Here is a 17404-nt window from a genome sequence, read left to right as displayed (position 1 = left end):
ATCGCTGCTTCTTCAAAGGAGGGCATAATTATAGACAGATATGCACACGACATTGGTAATCAGTAATCACCATTTAGCATGTGTCACACATCTATACTCTGTTCTGTTTGTGAACATGATTTTGAGGTTTTATATCGTATGCAGATTAACAGTGGGATAACAACTGATCAAGGGATACTGTTGATTGAGCTGATCTAGGAATAATATTGATTGAGCTGATCAAGGGATACTATTGATTGATCTGATCAAGGGATACTGTTGAGCTGATAAAGGGATAATATTTAGCTGATTAAAGAATAATATTGATTGAGCTGAACAAGGAATAATATTGATTGAGTTGATAAAGGAATAATATTGATTGAGCTGAACAAGGAATAATATTGATTGAACTGATCAAGGAATAATATTGATTGAACTGATCAAGGAATAATATTGATTGAACTGATCAAGGAATAATATTGGTTGAGCTGATCTAGGGATACTATTGATTGACCTGATCAAGGGATAATATTGATAGAGATGATCAAGGAATAATATTGATTGAGATGATCAAGGAATAATATTGTTTGAGCTGATCAAGAAATGATATTGATTGACCTGATGAAGAAACTACCAATTTAGTGTTTACATCATTACCAATCGTAGCTAAATATTTCAAGCTAATTTAATGTATACAGTCAATCTTGTATTTAGCGACCACTAAAGGAAGTAACAAAAAATGGTCTCTTAATAAAATGGTCTCTAAATTAAAAACGCCATTTGGGATAAATGAGGACCTTTTATTATAAATCCAGATGCAGGATTATCTCCTTTTGACACAATGATGTCAGCTTTTGTAATCAAATGAATCTAAATATAAATAAATGAATAACAGAAAGTTTTACTTAAAATTAGTTTTATTTGTTCTCTCTAATTCTAAATACAATGTAAATGGTTTGCACTGCAGAGAATGGGTTTTTCTGACTCCAAACTCATTCGCATGCACTTTTACTCTTCGACACTTCCAATACCCGAATTTTCTCATCTAACGTTAACACTTTCCGTTTTGACATTTTAATTTCTGCATTTAAGCTTATATATATATAAATATATATCTTACTCAATTATGGTACATAGGGAAATATAGAAAATAAAATAAACAGACCTGATTGGAAAATTTACTATCACAAACTTATTAGCATAATAACAATTACAATTTTTTAATTAACGGATTTCAACACATATTACAGATTAATAATTTTTAAGTTTATTTTTTACACCTCTCCAGAACACTGTGACAATGTTTGACGCGTCGGCGCATTGTTTCTGCAATAAAATTGGCGATCAAATTTGTCACTTAACGTCCCAGATAATAAACTCTTTAATCCGTAGACTGTTGGCAATACATCACTGTATTATTCAACACCACAAATTGATACGCAGTCAGCATTATCACCAGTCAGAACCAGTCATCGAGACAAAGGAAAATGGCTGGTGTGAAATCAAAACAAAGATGTAATCGATCATCTTATCGGCTTAGATGAACAATTCACACTGATATGTACCTGAATGGTCAACAGATTTACTACTTTAACCGCAAAGCGGTCGCTTAATTCAAGACTTGGACATCAAAATACACTAAAATCAGCGGTCGCTGATCGCGTAAGACAAAAGTCGCTTAATACAATATGAAAATGTAGTAAAACGCTCGGGCGGGATTCAAAGTGGTCGCATAAGACAAAGGTCACTTAATTCAAGCGGTCGCAAGCACAAGATTGACTGTATTAAATAAAATTGCTATTGTCATATAAATATGAATAGCATTTTTCTGTTTAGTAACCTTTCTGTTACAATAACTAAGGAGCGGTGACAACATCAGTATACAGCTAAATAAATAAGTTTGCCGAACTTTTGCCAATTTTTTTTATTTACAACACATATTGCAAAAATTGAAATCAGAAGTGTGTAAAATTCAAACATGATCAATAATTACGATCAATTAGGTTCACATAAAAAGCAAAAGTTTGATTAGTAATTAGCTACAAAATTTGTTGTGAAGCATGTTTCAAAGGTATAGATTGTCACAATTTCAGAGTTAAAGGAAACTCAAATCTTAATTACTTGTTAATCATGTGCTTTTTCATATCTAGACATCTTACATAAATGAAAGCAAATCTCTAAAGAAATCAACACGACTTAAGCAGATGAACAACAACAATATCAAATGATCACCAAGAATAGTGGAGCAAAAATACACATAACATTTCTTAAGATCAACAAAGTTCAGCTGTCACATTACTTTTTCTTTATTATATTATCCTTATAAAACTTCACTGTTTTATCATTTTAAGATTCTGCATCAAACAAAAAAGATTCAATTCATTACATACCAAACTTTTCAAGAAGTTTATGATGAGAAAATTAATTATTTCCGGCTGCAATGTGACCACTTTCATAAAACATACATAAATCTTAAAAATTCAAATTCTCACGCCAGTCGAGACAAACACCCCAAGAGTCTCCCATCACTTCAACCCAATCCTCAAAATTAATATTTCATATTAATTCCACACAAAACCTCCAAGAATCTTGCATCACTTCAGCCTTAAACCATCTGTCTAATCATCGTCACTCAAATCCATGTCCATCTCTTGTAAATTATCATCAACAGCCTTTGGCCCTCTCGCTCTGACCCTCTCTCCATCGCTACTATTACCATCATCATCAAATTCATCATCTACTTTATGGTCTCTATCATCATCATCATCGTCGTCATCTCTACGCCTGCCATTATGACGACGGTCCTCCACATGTCGACGTCTCTCCATCTCTTGGTCGCTCCCGTCCTGGGTCTCATCCTGCGTTTCTTCCTCCTGGGTCTCCTCATAACGCTCATCATTTCTTTCAACGCTTCTTTCATCTTTTTCTTCATCATTGCTGTCTCCACTGTCGTCTTCAGACTCTGCAGCTGCCTTGCGTTTGCTCTTCTCCAATTCTTCATACATAATCTGCTCTTCTTCGTCATAGTCACGCTTAACCTGCAACAGTTTATAGTTAAATAAAATTGCCAATTTTTCTCATCAAACAAGAAAATAAATCATCATTGTAGACATATTCAATATACAATGCAAAAACAAGGATATCAGTAAAACTGATGGATGCTTCCCAATGATGCTGTGTCAATATATGGTTTAGTTGTGTGGAAAAAAGTATTACCTTGAGAAAATCTATTATTAGCCTCACTGACCTTGACCCCAGTGACCTCAAACCTCATCAAAAAGGTAGAGGTCCATGCAAGGTACCTACATCCTAAATATAGAAAAGATTGATCAAATATTAAAGGCGCTATGAGAAACTGTAACCAAAGTGTGACCTTGAGAAAATCTATAAGTAGCCTAAGAGACCTTTACCTTGAACCCAGTGACCTCAAACCTCATCAAAAGGTAGAGGTCCATGCAAGGTACCTACCAGGTACTTGCCAAATATGAAAGCGATTGGTAAAGTATTGAAGGCGCTATGAGAAACAGTAGCAAATGTGTGACGGAATGAAGTCTATTATTAGCCTCTGTGACCTTGACCCCAGTGACCTCAAACCTCATCAAAAGGTAGAGGTCCATGCAAGGTACCTACATGCCAAATATGAAAGCGATTGGTACAGTATTGAAGGCGCTATGAGAAACAGTAGCAAAAGTGTGACGGAAGGAAGTACAGGGCTCAACATTAACCTAAAACCCAACTTGCCCTGCCGGGCAAGTTCTTAGAAAAACTACTTGCCCTGAACGTAAAGCCACTTGCCCAAACATGAAATATCACATAAACTGTAAATATCATATTCTTTAATAAAGATCAAAATGATACACCACAAAATCTTTTTTTATTTGTGAACATTTAACAAAATAATTAAAGTCTGAATTAAATGCTCTTTGTTTTTTTTTGCACTTGCCCGAGCGACAACTAGATTATAAAATAACTTGCCCGGACCCAACTTTTACTTGCCAGGGACAATAGGACAACTGTTAATGTTGAGCCCTGAAGATTATTATTAGCCTCGGTGACATTGACCCCAGTGACCTAAAACCTCATCAAAAGGTAGAGGTCCATGCAAGGTACCTACATGCCAAATATGAAAGCGATTGGTAAAGTATTGAAGGCGCCTTGAGAAACGGTAGCAAAAGTATGACGGAAGGAAGTCTATTATTAGCCTCGGTGACCTTGACCCCAGTGATCTCAAACCTCATCAAAATGTAGAGGTCCATGCAAGGTACCTACATGCCAAATATGAAAGTGATAGGTAAAGTATTGAAGGCGCTATGAGAAACGGTAGCAAAAGTGTGACGGAAGGAAGTATATTATTAGCCTTGGTGACCTTGACCCCAGTGACCTAAAACCTCATCAAAAGGTAGAGGTTCATGCAAGGTACCTTCATGACAAATATGAAAGCAATTGGCAAAGTATTGAAGGCGCTATGAGAAACGGTAGCAAAAGTTTGACGGAAGGAAGTCTATTATGAGCCTCGGTGACCTTGACCCCAGTGACCTCATCAAAAGGTAGCGGTGCATGCAAGGAACCTACATACCAAATAAAGCGATTGGTACAGTATTGAAGGCGCTATGAGAAACAGTAGCAAAAGTGTGACAGAAGGAAATATATTATTAGCCTCGGTGACCTTGACCCCAGTGACCTAAAACCTCATCAAAAGGTAGAGGTCCATGCAAGGTACCTACATGCCAAATATGAAAGCGATTGGTAAAGTATTGAAGGCGCTTTGAGAAACGGTAGCAAAAGTGTGACGGAAGGAAGTCTATTATTAGCCTCGGTGACCTTGACCCCAGTGACCTCAAACCTAATCAAAATGTAGAGGTCCATGCAAGGTACCTACATGCCAAATATGAAAGTGATAGGTAAAGTATTGAAGGTGCTTTGAGAAACGGTTGCTAAAGTGTGACGGAAGGAGGTATATTATTAGCCTCGGTGACCTTGACCCCAGTGACCTAAAACCTCATCAAAAGGTAGAGGTTCATGCAAGGTACCTTCATGACAAATATGAAAGCGATTGGTAAAGTATTGAAGGCGCTATGAGAAACGGTAGCAAAAGTTTGACGGAAGGAAGTCTATTATGAGCCTCGGTGACCTAGACCCCAGTGACCTCATCAAAAGGTAGCGGTGCATGCAAGGTACCTACATACCAAATATGAAAGCGATTGGTACAGTATTGAAGGCGCTATGAGAAACAGTAGCAAAAGTGTGACGGAAGGAAATATATTACTAGCCTCGGTGACCTTGACCCCAGTGACCTAAAACCTCATCAAAAGGTAGAGTCCATGCAAGGTACCTACATGCCAAATATGAAAGTGATAGGTAAAGTATTGAAGGCACTTTGAGAAACGGTAGCAAAAGTGTGACGGAAGGAAGTCTATTATTAGCCTTGGTGACCTTGACCCCAGTGACCTCAAACCTCATCAAAATGTAGAGGTCCATGCAAGGTACCTACATGCCAAATATGAAAGTGATAGGTAAAGTATTGAAGGCGCTTTGAGAAACAGTTGCAAAAGTGTGACGGAAGGAAGTATATTATTAGCCTTGGTGACCTTGACCTTGACCCAAGTGACCTAAAACCTCATCAAAAGGTAGAGGTTCATGCAAGGTACCTTCATGACAAATATGAAAGCGATTGGTAAAGTATTGAAGGCGCTATGAGAAACGGTAGCAAAAGTTTGACGGAAGTAAGTCTATTATGAGCCTCCGTGACCTTGACCCCAGTGACCTCATCAAAAGGTAGCGGTGCATGCAAGTTACCTACATACCAAATATGAAAGTGATTGGTACAGTATTGAAGGCGCTATGAGAAACAGTAGCAAAAGTGTGACGGAAGGAAGTATATTATTAGCCTCGGTGACCTTGACCCCAGTGACCTCAAACCTCATCAAAAGGTAGAGGTCCATGCAAGGGTCCTACATGCTAAATATGAAAGCAATTGGTAAAGTATTGAAGGCGCTATGAGAAACTGTAGCAAAAGTGTGACAGAAGAAAGTCTATTATTAGCTTCGGTGACCTTGACTTCAGTGACCTCAAACCTCATCAAAAGGTAGAGGTCCATGCAAGGTACCTACATGCCAAATATGAAAGAGATAGGTAAAGTATTGAAGGCACTATGAGAAACGGTAGCAAAAGTGTGACGGAAGGAAGTAACCTCAAACTGGCAACTATATGCTCCCGATATATATATGGGGAGCATAAAAAATGAAAACCTGAGCACAATATAACATTTTATTAATTGCTACAAATATGTTCATGTCATCAAATAATCATGGGGCTAATTTCTTATACTTGGCTTTGGATATTGAGCACCAGGAATAACCATGGGTAATTAAGTCTGGTTCTTCCATGTGTCACTCCATCTGATTAAGCTTTTAACTTCTGCCAAATAATTTGAAAATTCTACATTTGAAATCTTTCATTCTGGAAAAAGCTATGCACCCAACAATGAAAACTCGATTGTATTATTTTGCCTGCTAGCTTATATAAAACAACAGATTTTGTTTAACCGACATCATAATAAAATGTCACCTTATTTTCCTTCTCCTTCTTTTCCTCTTTCTCCCTGTCTTTTTCCTTGTGCTTCTTTTTCTTCTCGCGTTCACGATCCTTGCTGCGGTCTCGATGTCTATCCCTGTCCTTATCCCTGTCTTTATCTCTCTCTTTATCTCTGTCTTTATCTCTCTCCTTATCTTTTTCCCTTTCCTTATCTTTGTCCCTGTTCTTATCCTTCTTGGACCTGAATTTAGATTTTGAGTATACATATACAAGTAACATGAGAATGCCACAAAACAATGTTTTGAACGCTTGACTTACAAATCTACATTAATTTAGATGATTTAGATTTGTAAATTGTAAGCTTAGTCTGCAATTAAGCAACCAACACACACAATTTCAGCAAGCTTAGTCTGCAATTAAGCAACCAACACACACAATTTCAGCAAGCTTAGTCTGCTATTAAGCAACCAACACACAATTTCAGCAAGCTTAGTCTGCAATAAAGCAACCAACACACACAATTTCAGCACAATGTGTTTTTATTAGTGACAGTGACTTTGACCAGAAATAGCCACAACTGATACTCCCACACTTGGTTTACATACACACAATTTTATCACAATATTGCCATCCAAACAATATTTAAGATCTGGATTCTACATGATAACTGTGTTTGAGAAAAAGTCCTCCACGTCTTCATTTCTCTGTGATGACATATGTTAACTTTCAATTTAATTACTAAATTGGAGGATATTTATTCACAAACTAAACACATTTAATGAAGACTAACAAACTGAAAAGAAACAGCAACTCCAAAATACGCCATCACATACTTTGTATAAGAGACTTTAATATCCAATCAAACTTTATTATAACCTTATTTTTCAAATGGAAAAGAAGAGGTATCACAAAAAATAGAACAGTGCTCTTTGAAAAGAAGGGGTTAAATGCAGTATGCACAGGCTAATCAGGGACCAAACTTCAGCATAAACTGGATTTTTGCTAAAATACTTTCTTTAAACCAAATATATCATAAAAGCCGAAAGTGTCATACCTGATTAGCCTGTGTGGACAGCACACGCTCATCTTGGACAAAACCTAACATGCATTAAACCCCCCTTTTCACAGGCTCAATAGTACAAGAAACAAACCCTCCGTGCTCCCAATACCTGTGTCGCGAAGTGCTGCGTGACCTTTGCTTTGACCTTGACTTTCGTTTCCTGGAGCCACTACGACTGCGTCGACTTCTACTGTTGCGTGAAGCCTTGCGCCTGTTGCAAAATCATGTACGAGCAAGATTTAATACAATGGTAACAAAAAAGGCAGATATAATATAGTCTCATTAAGACCTTGGGGGAGTGGGTAAAACAAGCCATTATTTAGACCAAAATAGTTCACAAAACCTTGACTGCTTTTTGAAACTTACAATTTAATACCACTCCTCCTATTTGAAATCATTTGCCTACTTTAAGGTGGAGCAGCATAAATGAGCAGGGCACAGCATGCTCTGTTTCACACTATTGATCTTCCCTGTCACTAAAGTTACCTACTTAAATTGAATGCAACCACTGCAAAACTTTGGGCCAGGTTTATAGATTGCATGCTAACTAGAAATATGTCACAAACATTGATGGCCTCACGACCTAATTTATGGCACAGACAAAATTGAAATCCAATATATATTCTATAGAGGAAAACTGATGAATGGGCATGGTTCTAGCAAAATTTAGGCTGAGACTATCAGAGAGGGTAATCACCTGAAAGTTAAGATGGCTACGTCCAGGCTAAGGCAGTTATTTTTGCCGTTCTATAACCTTTATTACTTGTATTTTTAAAATTATAAATGGCCCTCACTTTCAATCCATATCAGCAACAAAATTACCATTATTTATTTTGTATTAATATTTGCACTATAGCTCAACTTTACTCGCTGCTAAATTTCTAAGCAGGTTGACATAATTACATCTCCACTAAGAAATTCTGCAGGGAGTAAAGTCGAGATATGAAGCGAATTTTAATTTAATATAAGCAATGTGTTTGTAAAACACATTGTCCCCATATATTTGACCTTTGACATTGAAGGATGACCTTGACCACTCATAATGTGCAGCTCCATGCGATACACCTGCATGCCAAATATCAAGTTGCTATCTTCACTATTGCAATAGTGTACTTTAAATGAGCGATTTTGACCCATATATTTTACCTTTGACCATGAAGGATGACCTTGACCTTTCACCACTCAAAATGTGCAGCTCCATGAGATACACATGAATGCCAAATATGAACTTGCTATCATCAATCTTGCAAGAGTTATGGCAAATGTTAAGGTTTACACAAAAACACAAACAAACAGACAAACCAACCAACAGACAGGGCAAAAACAATATGTCCCCCACTATAGTGGTGGGGGGACATAAAAATGCTAATCATCTTTGCTGATATGGCTGGACAGTAAGCCAAATTTAAAAATTAAACAAAAGTAATACAGGGTATAAAACGGCCAACAGAAACTGTCTCTGCACAACTTTTGAATAAATCATGAGGAGAGTAAAAACTCTTGTTAGTTATTATAGCTATGAAAAAGGCTTTCCAAATCCAACATCAGTGCTTCTAATTATCATTTAATAAACAAGCATAAAAACTGGAGATGGGTCTAATGGGTTTTGAAAAAGTGATAATTGAAAATAACATGATTTTAAAAGTTAGAATCTAACATCATATTTCTCATTAACTTACAAACAAAAATTGCGACCAAAAGTATACTTTGGAATAACAATAAATGGGATTGGGATCTTAAGTAAACAACTGCTCATTTAACAATCCAATACATATGATAATAAGAAGCTTCTTGACATATTGCATGTATATAGTGGCCTTTACACGTTATATCCTGCTCAGAAGCTTCAGGTCCACATACTTATATTATTTTTCAATAATTGTATGTGCGTATTACCTGTCTTTTTTACTGCTTGCAGCAGCATTGGCAACACTACAGAATCAATAAAAGAAATGCCAATATCATATCAGGTACATGGGTATGATGTTAGAAAAACTGCAGGGAAGGAAAGCACCCTACTTCCCCTTAGGTTGAGAAATATGTGTGAAACAATTCTGATATTTAAAAGAATGAAATATGCTAAAGGGAATGGAAATCACACATTTGTGATACAATACAGCCAGTAAGAGATTGAAGCTGTTTAGAAGAAAATGGAAGCCTACAACAGTTGGCAATACTCACGCCCTACTCCTGCTTCTACTGGAGCGTCTAGCACGTCGTGGAGACTTGCTCTTGCTTCTGCCCCGACTGGTGGACCTGCCAAACATACAAAACACAACAGTGAAATGTAAACATACAACATGTGCGTGTGAAATGTGAAACATACATAATGTGTACGGCTGTGTGAGAAATGTGAGAGACCTTGCTATAGGAAAACGGGGCTTAATGCATATCAGTAAATTCCCTGATTTTCCTGTGCTAATCAGGAAGACACTTTCGGCTTTTATTGTATTTTTTTAAGGAAGTCTCTTCTTAGAAAATATCAAGTTCACGTGGGAAGTGACATTTTATACACATGCATTAAGCCCTGTTTTTCCAAAGCATGTCTCATATACAATGTATGCGTGCAATGTGATACCTGACATTCATGCCAGAAATTCTAGGCCCTACACAGTCCCAAGTTGAAGCAGAATAACACTGATAAAACATTATTGAATCACAAGGGTTGTGAACAGGTAAGCATACCGTACAAAGAGAAACTTTAAACAAGGGCTGTTTGTAAAACAGGCATGCCCGCCATATGGGCTCTCCGTTGTAGTGACAGCCATTGTGTGAATATGTTTTTGTCACTGTGACCTTGACCTTTGACCTAGTGACCTGAAAATCAATAAAAGTCATCTGCCAGTCATGATCAATGTACCTATGAAATTTCATGATCCTAGCCATAAGCGTTCTTGAGTTATCATCCGGACACCATTTTACTATTTCGGGTCACTGTGACCTTGACCTTTGACCTAGTGACCTGAAAATCAATAGGGGTCATCTGCGAGTCATGATCAATCTACCTATCAAGTTTCATGATCCTAGGAATAAGCGTTCTTCAGTTATCATCAGGAAACCATTTTACTATTTCGGGTCACTGTGACCTTGACCTTTAACCTAGTGACCTGAAAATCAATAGGGGTCATCTGCGAGTCATGATCAATCTACCTATCAAGTTTCATGATCCTAGGCCTAAGCATTCTTGAGTTATCATCCGGAAACCATTTTACTATTTCGGGTCACTGTGACCTTGACCTTTGACCTAGTGACCTGAAAATCAATAGGGGTCATCTGCAAGTCATGATCAATCTACCTATCAAGTTTCATGATCCTAGGCCTAAGCGTTCTTGAGTTATCATCCGGAAACCATTTTACTATTTCGGGTCACTGTGACCTTGACCTTTGACCTAGTGACCTGAAAATCAATAGGGGTCATCTGCGAGTCATGATCAATGTACCTATGAAGTTTCACGATCCTAGGCCCAAGCGTTCTTGAGTTATCATGCGGAAACCACCTGGTGGACGGACCGACGGACCGACCGACATGTGCAAAGCAATATACCCCCTCTTCTTCGAAGGGGGGCATAAATATAGAGTAATACATCAAATTGATATTCATGAAATGGCTGGCATAGTTGTGTGATGTAGATTATTGCAATGATAAATTTCTGAATCAAAAGGGGATTGAACTCCATATTAAGTCAACAGAAAAATTGTCATACAGGTTATAGACATGTATGTGGGTTTGAAAATTGGCAGGACAAGTGCATGGCCCCTAATAGTGGTGGCGTATTTTCTGACTTAACTCATACGGGCAACAAAAGCCAAAATGTTAGTTTCTATCCCTTCATATAGGTTACAGAATCATACGGACAGTCATCTGTGACAATTTACTTGGTGAAAGAAGCTTGTTTATTGAATTGAAATCAGATCCCTTAGAGAGAAACAACCAGTATGCACAATAAAGCAAATTTTATCTCTTATTAACTGAAAAATGGGACTTTATCCTACTGAAACTTGTTAAGTGGTGGCAAAAGAGGCAAAGAATCAATAATGACTAGTCAACTTTTGGGAGAACAAATTTGTAGAGATTGATCTTCAAAGGCTAAGCAATTTATTAAAACAACAACAACAACAACAGAATAAACCAACCCCTAATACTTCCCTGTAAATGCATGTAAATCGCACACACAAAATGACAATTCTTACAGAAAGAACAGAAAGTGACTATACAAATATGCATTTACAAATCACAAGAAATTTCTATGTAAATTCAAACATGGCTGTACAAAGGAGTTTTGGAAATATAAGGTATAAATAACTTAATAAACATAACCTGTACAACACATACAGCAAACAGTCAGTTTTAATTTTTTGCTTGACTATGTATAATTGTTATTACCTGACTATGTATAATTGTTATTACCATACATAGTAGTGCAAACTTAAACTTAGCAAACTTTACAGTGCGATTAAAACAAAAGCTCTAAAATATTCATATCATAAGACAAATAGGGATGAGAACACTGAGGTGTGTTTTACCTTTTTTTAGTAGAGCTCTTGTCTTTTGAAACAGCAGGACTATGAAAATAATGCAACAAAGCAGGGTAAACAACAACAACCCTTGTTATCAAGGTTGCAAATAACATGGCAATATAGGTATTTGTAATTTGATAAGTCACCTAAACAATAAATAGCAGGAAAAGTGAAGTTACATGTGTACAGATATTTCTTGACCAGTTTGGTTCTTCCTATAAAATACCAATGAATTTTTTTATCAACTTAAAAAAAGAAAATATTGTCCAAATGTTATAAAGGAAATATTCAAGCCAATTCTTAGTAAAAAATAAGGCCAATGTCAAAGTAAAACAAGAGATGTGTTTGTCAGAAACCCCCTACTGTGCCGCTTTGAAGCCATATATTTGACCTTTGACCTTAAAGGATGACCTTGACCTTTCACCACTCAAAATAAGCAGCTCCATGAGATACACATGCATGCCAAATATCAAGTTGCTATCTTCAATATTGTAAATGTTATCTCAAAACTTTAACCAAGGTTAAAGTTTTGAAACAGAATGACAGACAGACAGGCCAAAAACAATATATCCCCGATCATTCGATCCGGGGGCATAAAAAAGTCAGGTGATGTGAGTGTGCTGAGTGCTGAATGAAAGTATAAAAGCTTTTTAGTAAATTGTATTGACGTTAATAGAATATCAATAAGGATGAACCAATAATTGTTACCTTTTTAATTATTGAGTCAAAATAAGGTCAAGTGCTGTAGCTGTGTATGAAGAACTGTATAACGAATTGCCTTATTTTTGGTTAACCAAGTATTAGGACCCTCCAAAAGTAGGTAACCACCAATATCAATTTCAGTCAGGGTGATGAAGCCATGTTGAAAGTGTATATAGATAACACCAGTTTAAGTAATAATGCTTTGTAGCAAGTTGTATTGATGATACATGAAACACATCATTCTGGGTTAACAATGAATGTGAACCTCCTAAATGTCTAAACGTTGGTTATTGTCAAGGTCAAATTGAAGTCAGGTGCTGTGGGTGGGATGAGAGATTTCATATATGATAACTTCTATGCAAGTATCAAAGCATTATTCATGAATTAAAATGTGTCATTAGGACAATATGACGGAGAAACACATGGACAGGTCAATCGCCTCTCCGCATCAGTATATGCTGGGCACATTGTAATATTTTTTTGCATTATTTCAGTTTGTAAACAATATTAGCACATAGGCCAGATCAAAATGCATGGATAACATAGATGAATATAATCTGTATGTTTTATCAATTCACTGTATTGCACACTCTCCATATTTCATACAAACATCAAAGTCAACTGCATAATCAAATTTTTCAGAAATCAACAAATGCCATGTCCCACCATACTTGAAACTCTTTTTAGCATTGACACATTGACCGGACATAATTAACACTTAAGTTGATCGCATGTTCAAATGTTTAAACCATACAGAAAACATCTTTTACAGCAGAGACACATTAAGCAGACTTTAATCTATAACATATCCAAAATTGAAAAATGATAAATAATTACATAAGTATGAGAATTGAGGTATTGGTGGAATAAAAATTCCACTGAATATAATATAAGGGATCAATAAAACTTATGCCACGTGGGAACACACAAAACCTGGTATAAACACAGGGCCCATACTCCCAGACCAGTTCTTAAACTAAAGTCTATGAACATATAAAATTCATAAAACTGAAATATTTTAATAGTATAAAATAGTTCAATATGATAACACCTCTTACTACACAAATCTTCATTTAAAAAAATATTTCTTATATCAACAACATTTGCTGTCTGTATATATTTAAACCCTGAACATATTAGTTCTTTTCTTGGTCTATGCTTTATTCTTAAGTCTAACAAGATGTGTTTGTGAAATACTGTGTCCCCCCATATATTTGACCTTTGCCCTTGAAGGATGACCTTGACCTTTCACCACTCAAAATGTGCAGCTCCATGAGATAAAACATGCATGCCAAATATCAAGTTGCTATCTTCAATAATGCAAAAGTTATGGCCAATGTTAAAGTTTGACGCAAACAAACCAACAAACAGACAGGGCAAAAACAATATGTCCCCCAGTATTGATGGGTTGGTCAACACAAAGCCCAGGAAAAGATCCAAGTTTTTAAATTCTAATGAAATCTCAGGCTTATGGGTCCAAGTTCCAATATGTGTGTACCATGAGTATACTTTTTGTCATAGTCTTGTAAAAAGGAAATGTTTGAACATCCATTTCTGAGTAATTTACCTTTCTCTCTTACTGCTTGCAGCAGTTGCAACACTGAATAAGTGAAGGAGAAAATGCAAGTGATTATATGTGCAAAGACAAACAAACACAACCAGTGAATAATCTGAACAAATATTACCATTTTTATAACCATACCATGCATGAGGACCTTATATTGTCTTAAATCACAAGGTTTCCGTAATTTTGTAGATTTTCTTAAGCTCTAGTTAAATTATCTTTCATATATTTGCACTAGTATTGTAAAATATATTCAATCCAAACATACATTATGACATAATTTATGTGAATTACCATAGTTATTTAATCTTCCAAATTCAACAGTCCTTGCATAACAGTTCTACTTATATTCAAAATGTGTATGGTCTGACATTGAAAGTAAATCTATATTAAATTATGAAGAAAATAGAAGGAGTATTCACTATTTGTCACCCAAAAAATGAAGTGTTTTTACCGCAATATCAAAACACTGTCCAACCTCCCAAGTTAATGGTCATGGTTCAGAAAAATATCTTCAGGGAAAGCTCATTTTGTTGGAGAAACCAGGACATAGAACAAACAGTATACTTTAAACTACGGATTTGTCAAATTAAGCATTTCAGGACAATTTTCATAGGAATGATAATTCTAAAGGTAACAATATCAAATTTAGAAATTTGTTAGAGGCCTTCCAACTCAATGTCTATAAACATTTTTTTTTATTAGATATTACTTATTTTACAAAAATTTAAGTTGATAATTTAAATGTAATAAAAGTGAACTCAATAGTAAGTGTAAATATCAAAAAATTTCCTCATGGACTTTTAATGTGCATTGGTAAAATTGATACCTTAAAAACAAACTCGTGAAATCATAAGTCGAGATAAACCTCCCAAATCATATTGCATGTATATAGCGCCCATACTCTGTTATCTTCTATAGGTTCACATACTTATATCATTTTTCAAGAATTGTATGTGTGTATTACCTTTCTTTTTTACTGCTTGTATCAGCATTGGCAACGCTACAGAATCAATAAAAGAATGCCAATATCATATCAAACTTGTTTAATGTATTTATCTCATTAGACAAATCCATCATTAAATATTCTGGAAATTCGAAAAAGCTATTCATCAGATGTGAATTTACATTCATTCAGGTAACCAGTAAATGGCCCATTAAGCATGACTGCATATATTAAAGTGTTTGATTGACACCTTAAAATGATCTGGCTGTGAAGTCAATATCCTGGGCGCAAATACTTGGCAAAAACTCAATCGATAAGTGACAATTATATTGGTAATGGTCATATTTTACCTGTCCTTTTTACTGCCTGAGGCCACCACGAGGGCACTAAATAAATGAATTAATGAAACTGAAGATCTAATAAGTTATAATAATATAAACAAGAGCACCACATAACGGGTGCCACGCTCGGCTGCGAAAGCTTGTCAGAAATTTTTGTGTGTGTTTTTTTTTTAGAGGTCACAGTGACCTTGACCTTTGACCTAGTGACCCATGGGTGTGACATGTAGAAGTCATCAAGGTGCATCTACATATGAAGTTTCAAAGTTGTAGGTGGAAGCACTTTGATTTTGGGGCAATGTTAAGGTTTTTGTTAAAGTTTTATATTAGAGGTGTCAGTGACCTTGACATTTGACCTAGTGACCCAAAAATGGGTGTGGCATGTAGAACTCATCAAGGTGCAACTACATATGAAGTTTCAAAGTTGTAGGTGGAAGCACTTTGATTTAAGAGCCTATGTTAAAGTTTGATATTCGAGGTCACAGTGACCTTGACCTTTGACCTTGTGACCCAAAATGGGTGTGGCATGTAGAACTCATCAAAGTGCATCTACATATGAAGTTTCAAAGTTGTAGGTGGAAGCACTTTGATTTTAGAGGCAATGTTAAGGTTTATATTAAAGTTTTATATAAGAGGTCACAGTGACCTTGACCTAGTGACCCAAAAATGGGTGTGGCATGTAGAACTCATCAAGGTGCAACCACATATGAAGTTTCAAAGTTGTAGGTGGAAGCACTTTGATTTTATAGCCTATGTTATAGTTTGATATTAGAGGTCACAGTGACCTTGACCTTTGACCTAGTGATCCAAAAATGGGTGTGGCGTGTAGAACTCATCAAAGTGCATCTACATACGAAGTTTCAAAGTTGTAGGTGGAAGCACTTTGATTTTAGAGCCAATGTTAAGGTTTTAGCACGACGCCTACGGCGGACGGCGGACAAGCTGGCTATGACAATATCTCGGGTTTTATCCGAAAACAGCCTCGCTAATAATAGTAACAGTTTAAAAACCCAATACTGCATTAACACAATAACTTTGATGTCAACATCTGACCTTGACCTTGGAAAATGGAATGTATTTATTGGGTGCAACATAACATCTCATGACAGCATGTGACCCAAATAAAAAAACTAAAAAAACTACAATATGGGCTATTTCGAATTCTGGCAAAGCAAATATTACATAGAATTTTACAATGCAATATGTTCATTAACTACATGAAGTTTCATTGAAATATCTCACTATGCCTTATATAAAAGAATCTAAGTTTTCTTAAGGGGCCCAAAACAGCTATCAGTCAAATTATTTTGGTTTTGTTCAAGAATATACCAGATGCAACACCATTATGCATTAAGCTATATGATTGTCAAATATATGCAATTTCACAACATGTGTTGAACCTAAAATTAAACAATTCCAAAATGGCTGCCAGTTGGCCTTCTTGGATCTGATCCGCAAACACCTTAATGGTACGCATCATTCTCATTTTTAACAGGAAATCAAGATTTCATTTAAAAGGTCATTCAAATGAAAAACTTGAATCCAAGATTGCCACAAGTAGGCAATTACAAAATATTACAAAAGAAAAATATCTCACTCACTATAACTCCTTTCAAATATGTGTGAGAAGTTTCTTTTAAAACAAAGTAAAAAGGAAATAGAAGGACAAGAAGTCCCATATAGTATGAGAGCATACTTAAAAGCAACAAATCAGACAGTATGTCCTAATCTTTTACAGTTGAATATAACAGCAGAATGTATCT

The 17404-nt window shown here is 36.0% G+C and overlaps 1 protein-coding gene across 15 annotated transcripts in view; it reads right to left on the bottom strand.

Moving 5' to 3' along the window:
* Positions 1–1885: 1885 nt before the first annotated feature.
* Positions 1886–17404, bottom strand: part of LOC127861378 (probable splicing factor, arginine/serine-rich 7) — a 41111-nt gene continuing 25592 nt past the window's right edge. For 3 of the 15 annotated variants that reach the window (XM_052399780.1, XM_052399781.1, XM_052399785.1), the window contains 9 exons: positions 15654–15689; positions 15325–15360; positions 14361–14393; positions 12098–12136; positions 9755–9829; positions 9470–9505; positions 7683–7784; positions 6547–6754; positions 1886–3017 (listed from right to left, as the gene is read on the bottom strand). In XM_052399780.1, coding sequence (XP_052255740.1) covers positions 2598–3017; positions 6547–6754; positions 7683–7784; positions 9470–9505; positions 9755–9829; positions 12098–12136; positions 14361–14393; positions 15325–15360; positions 15654–15689 — 985 coding nt within the window. In that variant the 3' untranslated portion in view covers positions 1886–2597. The remainder of the gene's footprint in view (positions 3018–6546; positions 6755–7682; positions 7785–9469; positions 9506–9754; positions 9830–12097; positions 12137–14360; positions 14394–15324; positions 15361–15653; positions 15690–17404) is intronic. The other 12 variants (XM_052399782.1, XM_052399786.1, XM_052399787.1 and 9 more) reach the window with 8 other exon arrangements.

This window comes from Dreissena polymorpha, chromosome 16 (genome assembly GCF_020536995.1).
Source record: "Dreissena polymorpha isolate Duluth1 chromosome 16, UMN_Dpol_1.0, whole genome shotgun sequence".
Taxonomy (NCBI): Eukaryota; Metazoa; Mollusca; class Bivalvia; order Myida; family Dreissenidae; genus Dreissena; species Dreissena polymorpha.
This window is presented reverse-complemented; position numbering and strand designations above follow the sequence as displayed.